Genomic DNA, 18,297 nt, shown 5'->3' with positions numbered 1-18,297 from the left:
ACGGTAATTATTTGAGTAATTTTATATTTATGAAAATTTGGGTAGTTATAATGGATGTAAAAGTTTTATTTAAACAATCAATGGAAAAGAAAAATAAAGAATGTTGTGATTAATCCAACACAACACAATTCATTTTAACGTGAATAGAAGAAATAATATTTGGCTCCATCAACATTCAACATCCTCAAGGATTTCCCTTTTTAATTCTTTTTTGTTTTTTTTGGGCAACTTGATTGCTCACAATGGACCACCCTGTATACATTTTAGCCAACAATTTCAATGACATGAATGAAAGAAAATGATAAAAAGAAGAAAACAATTTTAGATGTTATCACATATCGTGTTTATCTTTTTGTGATTATGAAAGTATATAAACCGTTGATAAATCTAACCGTTCTTTTCCTATATATCTATTCCTTCTCAATTTCTAACAACACATTTTTTCATTTAACTTTTATTACACAATTTCATGAAAATAAAACTTATTTTAAATTATAGCAATAAATTTGATTTAAAATATAAATGTAGAATTGAAACCATATGTAAACTTTAGTGATATGTGGTGATTGATTTGATATTAAAAAAAAAAAAAAGATAACAATAATAATGCAATGAAAAAAAATAGGAAAGAATTTTGGTCTAGACTCCATAGGGTCAAATAGGGCACACATGGAAATGAAAGGGACACCTCTCCTTTTTGGTGGTCATTTCATTTTTAACACTATTGTACCAACTACTACATAATATAATTTGAAAATTATTTTACATATAAAGAACAAGAAAAGTGATTGACCAATTTCAAATGGTTGAGAATGTTTGTTTGAATGCCTATTCACAAGTTCAATTTTTGCTATAAATTATTTGTCACTATGTTTTGCTACATAATACCAAGGTCCTGTGTTTTGTATTTAATGTAAATATGATTAATACTTATATTATAAAATATTTTTATACACGATTGTTTAGATTTGGTCTACGATCGTTTAGATTTAATTGTTTAAATTGAAAAAGTTTGTGGAATATGTTTTGGTTGTATGATTTTGCACCAGAAAGGATAGTTTGTAAGTTAAGAATTTGTGAAGGAAGGCATTGGTGGTGGGTGGACAGCAAAAGAAAGCAAACATGGGGGAAGGGGAGGACATAATAATGGATTGGTGGCATTTGAGAAATTGGGAAGAAGGAAATGAGTGGAGCAGGAGCACACCGCCTGATTGTGTTGAGAGAGAGACTCAACGCCTTGGCTAATGTCCCAAAATGTGCATTCAATTAAATTCAGATCCAAATATTCAATTTAATTATTTATTTGGGAGCACCCTCCTTTCATCATTAATGAGGTTTCCATTATTTCCCTTTTATAGGTACGTATGGATATGAATAATATGATTCAGGTCATTTCACAAAGTTTACGCATGGATTCATATTATCAATTGATGTGTTCAAAATATCATGTTTGGTCCTTAATTTTCGAGAAGTTGGAAAAAATTGTTATTACTTATAATTTAATTTCACTGCCTATTATATTATATTATTTTCTTCATTATCTATCTTATTGATATCTTTGTTAGATTGAGCAAAACCAATTAAGTCCAACAGTGATCACTATAAGTTTATGAAATGATATTATGAATCAAACCCAGGATTTAGTAAAAATTTCTATAAAAATGGTTCAATTGACAAACTTAAGGCTAGATTAGTTGTTACGAGGGTATATGCAAAATAAACCTCGACCTATAAATTTGTTCAATCTCCTCTTATCCTTAAGTTAGAGAATTTTAATTCATTTTAAAACTTAGCCCAAAATTCTCAAAAATACCAAAGCTACCTAAAATTAGTGTCATGGCACTACTGACCATTGGATATGGGTGATAGGTATCACTTGCAGGCATAGGCCCCTAGGGCGCTTGGCCACTTGATGAAGCTTCGTGTCTCACTCTACGTGTGCATCCGGACACCCTCATGCCATGCGAGGGCGTGCATCCCATGTCACCTGGCTATGTGTTGGCCATGTTGAGTGCATACTTCTAAACCAAAATAACATTTTACCTTCAAAATTTTGGATTTTATGTCCCAAAACTCATAGATAGTAAATGTAATTTGGTAACCATCATTAATAAAGTGTTCTTTTTGTAATTTTAGTAGAGTGTTATTGATTATTTGTTTTGTCTTAATAACCTAAATTCAAGTTGTTTAATGAGTCTTGAATTGTATGTAGAGACATACAAAAACCAATGTTAGAGATACAACTTAAAGGGTTTGTAGTATAAGGATAAGGTTGGATACCTTATTTTAGTAACACTATGGATACAAGTGACTATGTATTTGATACAAAGGCAATGATCTAGTGCATTCGTGTAGGTGACATGATGGTAGAATCAAACTCAACTATTTAATAAGAGGGACTTAGGGTTGTGTAGTGTTATGTATGTCTTCATCTAAATCTACGCAGTGAGTCATTGATCATGATCATTGCTTGCATAATGCTCACTACATATCTCATCCTCACGTAAATACTAAGTCCTCATTGAGTAAAATTTTTCATATTGCTTTCCCAAGTGTAAACGAAAACAATAGATTTCTTGGGTAATACAGGGTCGAACATAGAATATTGATAGTGTAAGAAATTTGAAGAAGGCCTGCATACCAAAATTAGAGCACCAGTCACGACCATCATGAATTGTTCTAACTTTTCTAAGCTAGTCGAAGTTGCCATGAGGGTTGAAAGATGCATGGCATGTGACAAGAAATATAAAGTTTTAAAAAAGGACTTAAGCGATCTCGACTTTAGTGGCTCGAGAGGAGACGAGCGACACGGTGAGGCTAGGCGATAAGCACTAAGCATTCAGCAACGAGAAAATTTCAAAACTCGTTCTCATAACCCTTTCTGTTCTAGAATTAGCTATGGAGGACGATTCTAGAGGCAACAACGAGACCAAGGAAAGAGTACCTCAGTATGGACGGATAATTAGCCTCAAGAAAGCCAGCAGAGGGGCAGAATTCAAAATTTGAGAGAAGATGCTTTTCAAGGAGCTATATTTAACTCCAGAGAACTAGGGCATTTTGCCAAATATTGCCTAATGTGGGAATTCAAGGCAACCCATGAACTATGTCACAATCGGTCAATCAACCCTACCGACAAGACAAAATAAAAGTTGAAACTAACGGAGTCAGAGGATTTGGAAGGCCCAAGTAGCTAGGAAATGTGTCAACAACTAAAGACGAGGAACGAGCTCATTTTCAATCAAGATTTCAAAACGAGCAAGGAAACTTTGGCATGGGAAGCTAAGTTAGGAAGCTAGTTGATCGTGACTATGAGTGGTTCACTTTACAAAATGTTTCCAAATAAAGAAAAGAGTTTCTAAAATCGTGTTTAATTAAAATTGTATTGTCTTCCTTTGATTTTCAACATGCTTTCCACCCACTAGCGTAAGTGATTTTACCAATGAAAAAAAAGTATTTCGTGAATGACTCCGAGTAGAAGAAATGTAGTGATAATATACTCTCTGAATATTGTGTTGCTTTATGTTTAAAATGTTAATTAAAACATTATGTTTCAAAGTAAGTTAACCTTCTACCCTCGATGATATGATGCCTTATACTTGTTGTGTGATATGAGATAAGATGCTTTATTCTTGTTGTGTGATCTGAAATAGAATGCTCTATTCATGTTGTGTGATCTTGAATGCGATGTCTCTTACTTGCTTTGTGATCTGGTAGAGATGTCATTTACTTGTTTTGCGATATGACATTAGAAGACATGTTATGGATAAGAGAATTGATGGAACTTGGTATACACATTGAGTTTACTTCTCACAGCCTCAACTTGGCAAAAGAGTGCCATAAATGCTTGAGCCAAGAAAATGGTACAATTATGTTATTGAATATGCAGGATGATTCTGCAAAATGACTATCTGGTATGCGATAGGCATACGATGTGATAAACTGTGAAATATTAAATTACATTTGCTAAAACATCTATTCTTATAACTGATTTTGTGATAGTACAACAAAATTGATTTATTCAAGGTGATTTTTAATTGATCCCTCCCTAGGCGTTTTCGTTTAACTTTTTAAATGTTTGTTTCATTCTCGCTCCCCCAACTAGCGAAAGGCACCCAACATTGAACTTGCAGCCTTGATCACCTTTTGTGCCTTGTACTCGCATCATTTTTGTAGTGGCCACTGTTATTCCGCATAGCATGTAGGAGTTAAGCGAGTAAAGTCGAGTTATTCTTGAGTTTGTATTTCGTCCCTTTTTAGAGAACTGGTGTACCAATGATCAAATGTACCCTTTTAGTTGTCCATTAATGAAATTTTCTTCTTTCTCTCAAGTTTGACTTCCGCATTTAAAATTGTAGTCTACGAAGTTGTTTCGCTTTCTAGACGTTATGCGTGTCATCCCACGAGGAGATGCGTGTTGGGTGACTAGGCGGCACACCTGCACTTGGTTGCATGAAGTGACCTTTGGAGCGGGTGTGACATTGATATTATTAGATCAGACACAGTAAGTCAAGCTAGTTACTATCGTGACTAAGTTTCTAGAGTATAGAATTAACATAGATGAAAAGGCAAATATTTGTTTTAGAAAGCAAAAGAGTTATTTAAAGATGGAAAGAGTTTACCAAGTGAAAAGTTTTAGAAATTCTGGGTTTTGGGTTCTATTTGTTAAAATATTTATGAGTTAAATTTTGAAGATAAACTATTTTCAAAAGCATGTTTTATAAAATTGTCACTCACTAAGTCCCTTTGACCTAACCTTTCAAATTATTTTATCACTTTTCAAGTACAGATTGTGCATCCACAAGTGTTGAGGTTACTGCTACTAAGCCAATCAACCCTCCTTTTCTGACCTTCCTTCTTCTCATTTTTCTAATTTCTCTTTCTGCCCTCTTTTTTTCTTTTCCCTTTATTTTCTTTCTTTTTTGCTCTTTCTCAACCCTCTCTTTTTCTAACCTTTCTCGCTCTTCTTATTCTTTTTGTTCTTCTTCTCTCGTTGATGTCATCCTAGAGATTATTGCGAGTAGATGGCCCAGTTTATCCTCAGGAAGTTGAACTTTTACTCAATTGATGACCATCGTCTTCATTGGCATTTCTTCTTTCCCTTTGCTCTGTTACAGAACTGTTGGATGGAGATTCTCAACCCCTTCACTAGACGGGCTTGCTTTACCAACAATTGCCTGGTATTTCTTAAGGGCTTTTGTGAGGGTTTGCTTTCTAGACATGATTGATAAAGGATAAAAGAGAAATGAACGAAATGAAAGGTTTGAGGTAAGGAGAAACATACTGATCTTCGTTGGAAGGGATGATCGGAAGAAATGGAAAGCTTGAAAATTCGTAAGGAAGTTTGTACGGCTAAAAAGTTCCAAATAAGGGTTTTGGGTGGGTTTAAATAGGTGTGGCTAATTGTGGTTAGGAGTTTAGTTAACACATAGTTAACACGTCATGTGTTATTAAAACGACGTGATGATCTAACACGAATGATTCAATTCTCAATGGCAGCATAATCATTACTTTTAAAAATTTAAAAGAAATGAATCATTTCGAATTCCTCGAAACCCTAATCATTATAAATGATAAACCTTAAGCTCAATCAAATCACACCTTGCGAGAATATCATAATGCCTAATGCGTTTTTACACTAACCCTTCTCGCGAGGTGGCTTCATAGAATAGAACTCTATTTGACTAGCCTATTGACTTCGCAAGATAACTCACGCTCCCTAACTTGAAAAGAATACTAAACTAACAAAACTATAAAATAATTACAAGTATGATATTCACAAAAGTTATGTATGCAACTTGTAAATAATATGAGGAAAGTTAAACATTACAAATGCATCCTTGGTTCAGGTTCTTTGGCGAGGAAGAGTTGTGGTCTCATCGCGTTCGGCTCCGCATAGCCTTCCTAATCACATTGTCTTTTTTCTTAACTTCCCTTGACATTTGTTACATGGCTCTATGCATCACTATTGTTCATTGCAATAAGCCTCTGCTCCTAACCGATTGCAATGTTCAAATGATCTACTTAGGTCCTTTTATCGCGTAGTTAGGTAAGATACATATCTTACTAAACTTATTGCATGGACACTTTCTTTGACGCCATCATATGGGTTCTAAACTTAATGGATTTATCATTAAAAATTTCAAGGATTTGAGGTTCTCACTTTGCGTGATTGATTCATGAATCTATTGTGATTCCATTTTTTACCTAGTCACTAGTCGAAAGATACATTTAACTCTGGGGTTGGTCCAAGCAATCATAGATTACTTTGGAACCTTAAACCTCTTCACGCGATCTTCAACTGAACGCGCGATTCACCAGAATTAAGTGTTTTGCCTAAAATCAAAGTAAAACCCCTCTAGTGTTTGAAAAATCAATTTCCCAACATCGGAGCCAAAAATTTGCTTGTTTGTCAATCAACAACACCAAAAACTTGCTTGACAGACTAGTGGATAGTGTTGTTGTGTATGTTGGTATCTAATTTTACATGATGAGTCATTGATCAAGATCATTGCACGCAAAATGCATCATTATGTATCTCATCATCATGTAATTGCTAAGTCCTCGTTGTGTACAAGTTTTCCTATTGCTTGTCCAACTGTAAGCGAAACAATAGGTTTTCTTGGATGATTCAGGGTCTAACACAAGGAATTGATATCAAATCTTAGTTCTAGGATCTACTGATCACTTAGGCAATATAAAAGAATAAACTATATAGTATGAAAGAGTGTAAGTTAAACTATATCTACTTATCTACACTAGAGAATCTATAAAGATGGAATAATGAAGGTGGTTGCTAGAATGAAATGCGAACTAACTTGTATGAAAGAAGGGGGTGAAGAAAAATATATGCATTACTAGGCGATCAAACCATATTATAGCCTTGATGCGATATAACTTACTTAACTAGCTCATGATTAAGGCGAGCATCTATCGGTGTCTTTGAACGCCACACTTGCTCACCTCTTGGGATCTAAATGACAAAGCCTAATTAAACAAGGTATATATAGAAAGGTGCACTTTTAAGCCTTATAAAGCTTTTCTTTTAAGGGTGACAACCTCTCAGTGCCAAACACCCACACTTGTTCTTCTTTTGGGATGTAAATGATGGAAGTCATCTCAACAAGGTGGAATTTGTCTCCAAACTCTTCCTTGTGTGCGTTTGCCATATCCTTGTTACTTGCCATCTCGGGTAGTTGGTAATATATACTAGCCTGGTGATGAAGCCCTTTTTATAGGCAGATTTAGGCAAAAAATCTAATCTTCCAAACATGTCAATGCCAAAAGTTGCATGTGTCAAGTCACATCAAATCCATCTACCACTTTTTTTTTTCTAACAAACCACTTCTCACCTACTAACAAGGTCATCTCACGTAAGCTTCAGGCAAGTTCCTCCACAATTTGTTAGCTTCTTCTTTTGTTTTCAATATTGCCTTAAGACAATAAAAAAAGGGTGAAACAAGCATGAATGCTTATGTAAAGTATATTTCTAAATATTTATTAATTCACAACAAAAGCTATGTGTTTTGACACTTTTATCAATGCATTTTGACCTCATTATTCTAACTAAAAGGCTATAATAACTTGTATTTCTTTAAGTTATCAATTATGCATCCCCAAGTGCTTAGCTTTCTACTGCTAAGCTAATCAGTTAAAAAGAATTGTTAAAGTGTTTTAAGTTATGTTTTACGCTTTTTGTAAACAGAGTTTGTATTGTAGTTAGATTGCAAGTTGATAAGTTAATAATGAGAATTTATTTGTTATTATTCTGCTACATTGTGTTTATCAAAGTTAAGTTGAACTAGGCAATAAGGTTGAAATTCAAGTTGTGACAAGGTTGGTTGGTTTTGAAGTTTTTCGCTTACTAGGCATTCGACGTCTTATCTCGTGGAGAGATACGATTTGAGTGTCTAGGCGACACGCCTCCCCTGAATCGTATGAAGTTTTAGGGCGAGGTGTGATAATACTAAATTTTGGCTTTCCTTTTAAACTTCCAAACTTTCAAGAAATATTAGGTTTAGATTTTACAACTTTATTAAACGACATTTTAAAATTGAGTTATTGATATATGTGCTTACTAAAAGTTGTTTGTAATTAATTGTGTGATTATCTGTTTGTATGTTAATGATATATTGATCTTTGAAGTAAACATGGACATACGTTATGATATACTATGTTATTTATGTCATCATTATTTGAACTGAAAGATTTATGTGAGGCCAATGATGATTAGTATTACTTAAAATTATTATTTTTTATATTAACCACATATTGAAAACTTTAAAGAAATGTGATAGTTTTTTGTAATGCTCTTGTAAGAACACCTTATGATACTTATATGAGACCTACGAAAAATAAAAGAGAGTGTTTCTCAATCTGAATTTGCAATCATTATAGGAAATGTTATGTTTTTATGAACTATACTTGCTATGCTATTGCAGATGTTGTGATATGATTGAGTAGTTAAACATATAATTCTAATAAACATTATTTGATTGCTCTTCAACATTTATTAAATTTTCTTAATGTTACAATAATAGGTTACTATTTGCATTTTAATAATTATCTGCCATATTAGTTAGGTAGTATATACAAACTGGATAAATTAGAATAATCAAGTAAGCTTTACTAGTGGATATATGTTCTTATTGAGTACAAGAAGGAAGTGTGAATTTATTATTCTAGATCGCCAGTATAAGTGGCTTAGAAGTTGTACCATTTTGGAAGACATTAGTACCTATCTCTTTGCCCTGTAATTTATCGGTTGCCATAGGGATTACCAAAAATAGTGTGTATAATGACAAAACACCTCCAACATGGAGTTGTGAAACAATTACTAAAAGAATGAATATTCTTGAAGTTTGTGAGGTCTAAGAAGAACTAGCCAGATCCTCTAACCAAATGGTCTTTCAAGGAGAGAATTCTAAAAAATTTAATAAGTATGAAACTCAGACTTGATGACCATAACCTTTTATTTGGGTGTTCCTAGTACATACTTGATAGACAGAACTAAAACCTTTGAATTCCGTAGCCCTTGTTTTAAGTGGTCATAATATGGACTTGATGGATAGTTGTAAGATTTTAATAGCTCAATTTTTCAGTGGTTTGTCTTTAATAGACTTGATGAAGTTGGTTTTGGTACGAACTAGATGTGAAGTCTTAATAGCTCAATTTTTTAATGGTCTATTGAGATAGACTTGATGAGCAATTAACTTGATTGTGATGATGTGGTTGCCTTCTATGAAAAAGCTTAAGGGGGTATTCAGAATTAAATGACTCTGGGATTATTTGATGGGATTTCGATGCCTAAAAATTACAAATGTCTATGTGTGGGGTGAGGAATTGGTAATCTCCATTCTTTTTTTGTCAATGGTACAATCTAAATTTATCATGTATAAAATGTTTATTTATTTTTTAAATATTTTGTACATATAATTCAATTTCTTGACTTATTGATTTTCACGACAATAATGTAAAAACAAAAAAAAAAAAATATTCAATAACAATAATTTTGATTACAGTTGCATTAACATGAATGATCTAATTAGGATTATTACAAACTATTTACAAAATATAACAAGTTATATAATCAGATGGAGTTTACAAAAGTTCAAGTTAAGCAAAACATTAAAAAAATGTCATCTTTATCGTGGAAACAATGAAAATTTAAGAAATAAAATGTGTTGTGGAGTCTCGACCACAATTATTGAAAGTTCAAGAAGTAATTCACCTCTCTAACAAAGTTGTTGCCCGTTTCACCATGCATCATTTTGAATCAAAAGATATTGATATTTAGGTTTATTATAAATTGATGTTTAAGTTTATACATCTTTCTTTACTAACGATCAAAATGTTTTTTTTCTTCTATTAATTATTATTAAAATTCTAGTCATTCGTGGGGATTATATATATTGTTTGATGGTTACAAATCTCATGTTTTAATACAATGGAACGTTAAAGATCTAAATTTGATTTTAGATATAAAATAGTTTCTTACAAATTGAGCGATAAATTTTCCTTTTGTGCTGACTTTTTTTCTTTTGAAATCTTTTTGGATTCTCTTCGAGCATTTTTCCATCTATCGTTGTACGCTTGAGTTGGAAGGTTGTATTAACCTTGAGGAATAATCGATATATGTGATTTAACATCAAGGTCGCACCAATTTTTACTTTCTGGATCTTCCACAGCACAAGAACGTTCAACATTTGATTCCTACAATTACTATTTTCTTCTCAAACCAAAATAATTTATACTTCAAGGCTCAAACATATATACTATTATAACCCAAACAAAAATAATCTACACTTTAGATGTAAACAATTATAACTAAACTATAATAACATAGGTTTACAATAACCAACTTAACTTTTTGCTGAGAAAGTAGTTTTTTTTTCTTCCCAAAAGTGAAGTTCATATTGTTAAGTGTTATTGAGAAAAAAAAAAAAACAAAGAGAGAGGGAAAGCGTGTGGGGTGAAAGGGACAAGAAAGTTATCAAAGGAAGCAAATCTCCCTTCTACCATTACCCACTTGGGTTCTTTTAGTTTAACCATGTGATCCATTTTAATAGTCTAAATGCTTCATACTTTTTTCCTAAAAACAAATCATATTCTTATTCTTCATCTCTCTCCTCTCACATATAGTTCGTTTTCATAGCAACGCAACGGGAGTATGATAGTTGTCTCATCAAATAAATAAAGTATTAAACAATGGCTATGGTAACCTTGATTTTGTATCCTCTATTCCATTGAATGGTGGTACTTTCTCACAACTCAAGTTGGTACTTCGATAGAGTTCTACTTGCTGGAGTTGGGTATGTAGGTAGAAGAAGCAATGTTGTGGTCATCAGGTGTTATGAATCTGAATTTTAAATTCTGATCCAATTCTTGAGCCTACGTGTTATAGATGGCATTAGAGTGAAGCCTTCCTCAATAAGATGTGGTTCGAGAGTGAATTAAGGAAAAACTAGTGAAAATAAAGCTCTTAAGTTTCGGAAAGGTACATGAATGAATCAAGATCACATTCGAATAGGAAAGATCTCGATGATATGAAAGTATGATTGAGAAAGGTTTAAAACAATTGAAAGTTATTATCTATAGAAAAAAGATGCACTTTTTTTTTTCAATGACTTAATCGTAGAAAATTCATATTCTAAGTGTGCTAACTTGAAGCAACTCTATGTTGGATAACATCTAGAGAATTTTTCTAAAAAGCATGAGTGAAGATAGAATAATTTTAAGTAATGTAGCCAAGTTGCACGGGAGTGCTAGAAGCCATTAGGTGTTGAATCCGAAATTTGAATCGTAGACCATTTATTTCACCTATCTTCACGTTGGTACAATATTGCCTACTTTTGATATAGCATTCATGAACTTACTTTTGGTTTCACCCTTATATCAATGATAAAGAATAAATAAAAGTTAGTAAAAGGAGGTAACTACTTTTTTTTTTATCATTAAGTTTTGGGTCAAGTTTCTATAATGTTTACAATTTTATTCAAATCTCGAGAATAAAATTGTAACATTTTGAAATATATGCGCTAAATTGAAATTAATTTCAACAAAGTAATTGTGTCAATTTTTTAAAGGTAGAGATGAAATGGAAACTAGATTCATACTTCCATATTAAAAGAAAAAGAACTTTATTTTATTAAGAAAAGCCTTAAATTACAAATTTAACTCAACTTTCGTAGTTATATCTATTTAGTTTCTAATGTTATAGCTGACATATATTGGAATTTAATAAATATATTTATGGATTAAGAACTTATTAGACAAATTTGAACGAGATTCAAGTAGATTTTGGTTGTGGAATTCATGAAGGTCTATATTGCTTTGTCACGTGTTTATGATTTTACCAAACCTAGAGAGATTGTAAAGAGATTTTCTAAGATATCTAAAGAGATTGGAGGAAGCCAAAGTCAATTTTTGATCTCAATGAAGAAAGCCAAAATTGAACATAGAAGGTTCACTTTGGCATGAGGAAGGAGATTGAACCTTAAACCTAAAGCATGAAAAATCATGGTAAGCTAAATTCACTTTGTTTATATATATCTATACACACACATTTAATCTTTAAAATATTAGTTTGGGACATTTTCAGTTTTTCTTTAACTAGTATGATTTGATATAAACTATAATAAAGGACTTAATAAAAACTAGCATCAATCTCAAAAACAAAAGATAAAATACCAAAAAGTTATTAGACAAGATCTAAACAATTAGATTTGTATCTATTTTATCTAGAAAATGTAAGTAGTATCAAATAGGTCTTAGAACTTTCAGAGTAGATATGTGAATTTTAAAAAATATCTAAGATCAAGATCCTATTATATACAATAATTGAAAATTCAAACATATTTTGAAGTTTGATACCCCATAAAAGTTCTAATGCCAAAACTCAACTCAACTCATTTTGCTACAAAACTAAGCAATAAACAAACTCAAAGGAGATGTTGAATTAGTTATTATACTTAGTGGTTATTTATAATTGGTCAACTATAATAATTAGTGAATTATAATGGTTATAATAGTGTGTAGATGAGATGTAAACTATTTTTGTTTGAATAGGTAATAACATAATAGTAACTTTGTAACAAAGAAGAAGAGATGTGATGATGAAAGAAAAATAGTGAGTACAGAAACAAATAATAGATACTGTCAAAACAAGGGCTTTGAAATAGCAGTTATACACACCGTTATTATAATTGGTACAAAAATATAGAGTGAGCTGTGATAACCCACTGCACTAACTTTTAGTTTAGTTGATGCCCAAACAGGGCCAAAGGGAAACAAAGAAGCGCATAGTTATTTACATCTTGTTCCATGTATAATTGCTTTACAAATACACATTCAACTAACTATTAACAAATTGCACCCATACAACCACATTGCTGGAGCAAAAATAACTAATAACTAATAGTGTTCGAATCAGATTTATGATGGATAAGCAAAATCTCTCCTTTTAACTCTTTACAAAAACCTGTATTTTTCTCAGGCAGTCCAGCTTAACAATGGTGTTAGAGCTTTTGAAGTGGAAGTTTCTTTGATAGTTTAAAGATGGTACCCAAACTTTAGTCCACTCCATGTTAAGGACTTAATTTCAGAGTACCTGTTAAAGAATGAGGTTGAAAACAAAGATTAGATTAATATAGATCACGTAGATAACTAACAATTTAGGTCTCTGTTGATAACAATCTATATTTCAGTTTTCTGTTTTGAAATATGTTTGTTTCTTCCCAATTTTTTTATTATAGTTTTCACTTTTGTTAAAGAAATACTTGAATTCTAAATCAAATTACAAAAACTTACTTTTTTTTAGCTTTTAAAACTTTGACTTTGTCTTTTAGAATACTAGTGATATGTGGATAACAAAACATCAAAACTTATGGGTGAAAGAAATATAAGTTTTGTATTAATGACCAAAAACTAAATGATTATCAAATGGGAATCCAAATAAAGCTTATAAACACTACTTCTAAGTTCCACCCAAAAATTTATATGTTTTGTTATCTTTGTTCTACTGATAGTTTCAGAAACCATGGTAAATTTTTTATAAAAAAAAAAAAGATTTAAAAAACTTAGTAACCAAGGAAAATTTTGAAAAGAAAAAAAAATAAAACTGGTTTTTCATTTTAGAATTTGACTATAAACTTAAGTTTTTTCAATAAACGTCAAAACCATGGCAAGAAAATTGTATGTAGCATAAATTTTAAAAATAGAAACAACAAAAAAAATTGATACTATGTCAGGCCGCAATGTTCCTGTATTTGGTAAGAAATTTGGCAACAGATGAATTACATAATTATGATTCTGCGGTATAGTTTGACATTAAGTTTGCATACATAAAAAAAAAAAAAAAAAAAGCAAAAATTACTGAAGTGACAACATTATTGACCTTATTTCTTAAAAAGTGGATTCTGTCTACATATATAAAAAATATTGGTAAGAGATTCTGTAGTTCCTTGAAAGTTGAAACAAATAGGACTTGAATTAGATATGGGAGTTTTGATGACAGCTCAAAAGGAGATCACAGATGAGATTTTAAGTTCATCTCAATCATTAAAATGGAAGATTTCCAACCACAGAAAGCACGTCTAATAGTTCCAAATAAATAGGGAAATAAAAGCTCTGAACTTTGGAGATGTTATTTGTATCACTTAGAACTCTAAACTTCAATTAAAACTGGAAACTCTCCTAAGCAGAATCGATTCGATTACTGCATAATTTTTCAGGTGTATAAGACTACCTTCATTGCAAGGAATAACACAATATTAAATACAAATGGTAGAATCAAATGGATAGAAAAATATGATTGGTTTTTCATTTCTTGTTTTCTTCTATTTTTGTGTACTTCTTTAGAAGGAATCAAGTTATAATCTTTCTTGCTAAATTATTAAGATTTTCATATCCATGCAAATTGAGTTAAATAATTAACGGAGTGTCTACATTGATTCAAGAAGAGTACTCACTTGGAAGAGGAGGAGCTGTTTTTCTTCAAAGAACTCTCCCATCCATCCCATCTAGAAGACCTGACCATAGTCCTTTTACAGGTGGTAATTGTGCTACAAGAGCATTCCATGGAGGATAGCCAACACCACTACCACGAACACGGCCATCCATTCGCAGAGATAGATACCTGCAAGAACAAACATGAACATAACTAGGCTACGGAGGGCAAGAAAAAAGGAAAGAAAAACCATTAGTTAATATCTGTACGGTGAACTAGTTTTGGCATGGATTCGGCAAAAAAAGTTCATTTCCTTCCCTTTCATTTTTTTCTGTGCAACTTACATTACCAACTATGGGACTCCAAATTAGATAACTCATGAAAGATGATTAATGAAATGAAACAATCTATTCCATTAGAAGATTAGACAAGAAAAAGTTTAGGCTTAAATACTACTTTGGTCCTGTAATTCCAATTTTGGTTCTTTACAGTTCATGTACTTTCAACATTTTTTTTCTTTTGGTGCATGAACTTTTAAAATATCCATGTTGATCTCTATACTTATATAAGACAAGGATAACTATTTGATCCCTTCATTTTCATTTCACTTCTTAACAGTTCATTCACTAAATTTCTTAACACGTAGTCAGTAGTTATATATATATATGCACATATATATATATTTATATTTACATATTTACATATTTACATATATATATATTTATATTTACATATTTACATATTTATATATTTACATCTTTACATATTTATATATCTATATTCGTGAGTGTCAAGGCCAGTTTATGCAAACCTCGACTAGTCTCACGGTACAATCCACCTGATCCTACAACATTTGGGTATCATCGTAGGAAATTAATTCCTAGGTAGGTGACCACCATGAATTGAACCCATGACCTCTTAATTAGGTGTCATAACGTAGCTCTTGGTTAGTTATTGAGACTTAGTGTCTTCTTTTTTACCACTAGGCCAACCCATGATGGTTTAGTCAGTAGTCATGTATTTGCCAATGGTTCTACTATGAATACAAATTATGATAACATTTGAATAGAAGGATCAAAATGGTCACTAGTTAAAACCAAATGAACATTTTAAAAATACAACCACCAAAATGAACCAAAGTCAAATGTTTGGGCTCAAAGTAGTATTGAAACCAAAAAATTATTGCCAGTTCAAGGATTAGAAAGGCAACCATTTTACTTCATCAATTTGAATATTTCAAAGTTTAACAAGGACAACTTACACAGGAGAATCAGAGGTGACTCCAGCCAACTTCTTTTGTTCATCTAACCACCTATTGCTCACAAGAAAAGGCAAATTACATGAGGGAAGGAGAAAATGAATGATTGTGAATTTAGATGTTAATTATCATTACTTACGCTGACCACTCAGTCATGTAAACTGGAGTCAAGCGCCACAGTCTTTTCCTTTTTGTGGTTATATCCTTCACCTCTTCACGGTCATCAAACTCAAAATTCAGTGTAGTGACATCTGTGGCAAGAGGTACGACTAAAACACCCCGTTCTAGAAGTCGTTCAGTGAAAGGCTCACTTGATTTAAAAGCTTCAATGATAAAGGATTCAGGGCCAGCACAAATTACCAGACGAGCAATCCCACGCAAAATGCTGATGGGAATAACTTTGTTTTGGTCCACTCGAAGCTTTAAGTTGGAAAGGCTTTCTTCTCTTGACAGTCTAGCCAATTGAGCATTTTTTGCATTGTTTTCTCTGAAATAAAGAAAAGCAAAAAGAGCTACGGCTCCGAAATCTACTCCAAGTCCTTCTAGAATATCAGGGACTTCGTCAGCTCTTGATGAGTTTGCCAATGCACCAAGCAATTGAGTGGTTGCTATCAGTCCTCCCAATGTACCACTAGCAATGAAAGTGAGATAAAAGAACATCCGAACAGACCGAAATGGAGACAGAACTTCACTTCTTATCTTGGCTGTGGAACTAAACGAAGCATATACAGGTACAACACGTCATATTTCAGGTTGAATAACAAGCGCAATGGAAAAAAAGAGACTAAGTTAGAACACAACCAGGCTCACTCAAGTCTCAACTCCCTCAAAAAAACAAACACAACAAAAAAATGGCAGCTCCGTTTGATAACCATTTGGTTTTTTAAAATAAGTCTATAAACACTATTCCCAACATTTCTTTTCTTTTCTCTTTGCTTTCTATAGATGTATTAGAAAACCTAGTCAAGTTTTGGAAATTGGAAAAAGTAGTTTTTGAAACCCCATTTTTTGTTTTTGAAGCTCGACTAAGAATTTAAATGGTTATTTAAGAAGGGTGAAAATCATGATAAAGAAACGGAGAGAACAAGCATAAATTTCAAAAATAGAAAACTAAAAACGAAATTGTTATCAAATGGGGTAGGTCTTTGGTTCTAGATTTTTTGAAAACTTAGTTCATAAACACTATTTCCACTCGTGAGTTCTTTGTTTCATCATGCACCTCAAGTTTTGAAAAAAAATTAATTTTTAAAATGTAATTTTTGTTTTTAAATTTGGCTAACGCTTGAAATGTTACTTTGAAAAAGATGAAAACTAATAGACTATGACAATTGTAAAGGAAAAATGAGAAACTTATCCAAAAAACTTGAACGAAAAAATTAAATGATTATCAATTGGGGTTGTAAGTTGTAAATAGTGTTGTTGGTAACCAGAAAGAAGACTAGGACAAGTTATTCTCCTAATTGAACATTCAAACTTCCAATGCATTTTTTAATGTAGTAGTTACATTTTTAGTTTAAGTAGTTCACAAATAGTTCCTTCCGGCTGAACTTGGAACCTTTATGCGTTGATCAAATCAAACAGCTTAACTATCTACAGATTTGTGCCTACAAATGAAGTTGTGATCATAATTCATAACGTATAGGACAATGAGAATACAAAAAGTTACCAACATAGAAACTCAATCTGAAATACACAAATACAAAATTTAGACAAGAAGCCAGGCATGACCCTCCTAATTTCCACAAACTCACAATCACACGAGCAAAAGAAAATCAACTGAAACTACCAAAATCCAACCAAATGTCAAGTGCTTATTGTAGAATTTATAAAAGCATTAAAATAATCAGCCATTGTTGTTCCATTGTAAGAGAAGAACCTGATTTCCGGTTTATCAGCAGCCGAGCAAATGAAGTTAGCCAAATTCCGTCTGCCGTAAACAAGAAAACGAAGCGAAACTGGTAGCCTAGGGCTAGAACTAAATGATACCGTCTTTCGATGAACACGGCAGTAGCTGCGGCGGCGGAATTTGAAATCCGAAGCGTTATGGGAGGGCGTCGGAGAGAAATGAGGAGGTGGAGCAATGTTGTTGAAGGAAGAAATGCTGGGAGTGAAAAGGGAAACCGCCATGATTGAGAACTCAAGAAACTGAGAATTGACATTGTGGGGTAGTTTCAGAGTTTGTTAATGGAAGCAAATTTCGAGGGATGGTGTCGATGCCGCCACGATACCCAGAATTTGTCGCCACCATAAACGAAAGATGAAGAAGACAAGGAAATTATTTCTAACTACCTTTTTCCTTCTTATGTTTTAGGAGTGATTTTGTGATGGTCATGATATTTTCTTTTAATAACTTCATATGAACTAAAATTGATTTTAGAAAAATTTTAAATTGTTTAAAATTGATTTTGGAGTAATTAGTTGAGAGTTGATTTTTGTTAAGGGCTAAAATGATATCAATTCAATTTTTTTGTGTAATTGTTAGTTAATGGTGAATTCATTTTTTTAATTCTAAATATTGGAACAAAAGATAACAAATAGTATCTATCATTAAATTGTTAATTAACAAACAATTATGTTTGAAACTTTTTTCAATGTT

General features: G+C 32.2%; 1 protein-coding gene across 1 annotated transcript; it reads right to left on the bottom strand.

Annotated features, from left to right (window-relative positions):
- Nucleotides 1-12,626: 12,626 nt before the first annotated feature.
- Nucleotides 12,627-18,011, bottom strand: LOC101206246 (protein LOW PSII ACCUMULATION 1, chloroplastic). The gene is made up of 5 exons (XM_004151962.3): nt 17,578-18,011; nt 15,841-16,413; nt 15,705-15,755; nt 14,466-14,632; nt 12,627-13,105 (listed from the first exon to the last, which is right to left on the bottom strand). Exons 1-4 carry the CDS (start codon nt 17,826-17,828, stop codon nt 14,491-14,493), a joined length of 1,017 nt encoding a protein of 338 aa, XP_004152010.1. The 5' UTR covers nt 17,829-18,011; the 3' UTR covers nt 12,627-13,105; nt 14,466-14,490.
- Between the last annotated feature and the right edge of the window lie 286 nt (nt 18,012-18,297).

This window comes from Cucumis sativus, chromosome 3 (genome assembly GCF_000004075.3).
Source record: "Cucumis sativus cultivar 9930 chromosome 3, Cucumber_9930_V3, whole genome shotgun sequence".
NCBI lineage: Eukaryota > Viridiplantae > Streptophyta > Magnoliopsida > Cucurbitales > Cucurbitaceae > Cucumis > Cucumis sativus.
Note: the sequence above shows the minus strand (reverse complement) of the source record. Positions and strands in the feature narration are given on the sequence as shown.

Coding starts and splice junctions, on each gene's coding strand:
- LOC101206246 (XM_004151962.3), bottom strand. CDS start 17,828: ATGGCGGTTTCCCTTTTCACTCCCAGCATTTCTTCCTTCAACAACATT. Junction 16,414..17,577: donor GCTGATAAACCGGAAATCAG/GTTCTTCTCTTA, acceptor TGCTTCGTTTAG/TTCCACAGCCAAGATAAGAA. Junction 14,633..15,704: donor GTCACCTCTGATTCTCCTGT/GTAAGTTGTCCT, acceptor TTGTTCTTGCAG/GTATCTATCTCTGCGAATGG.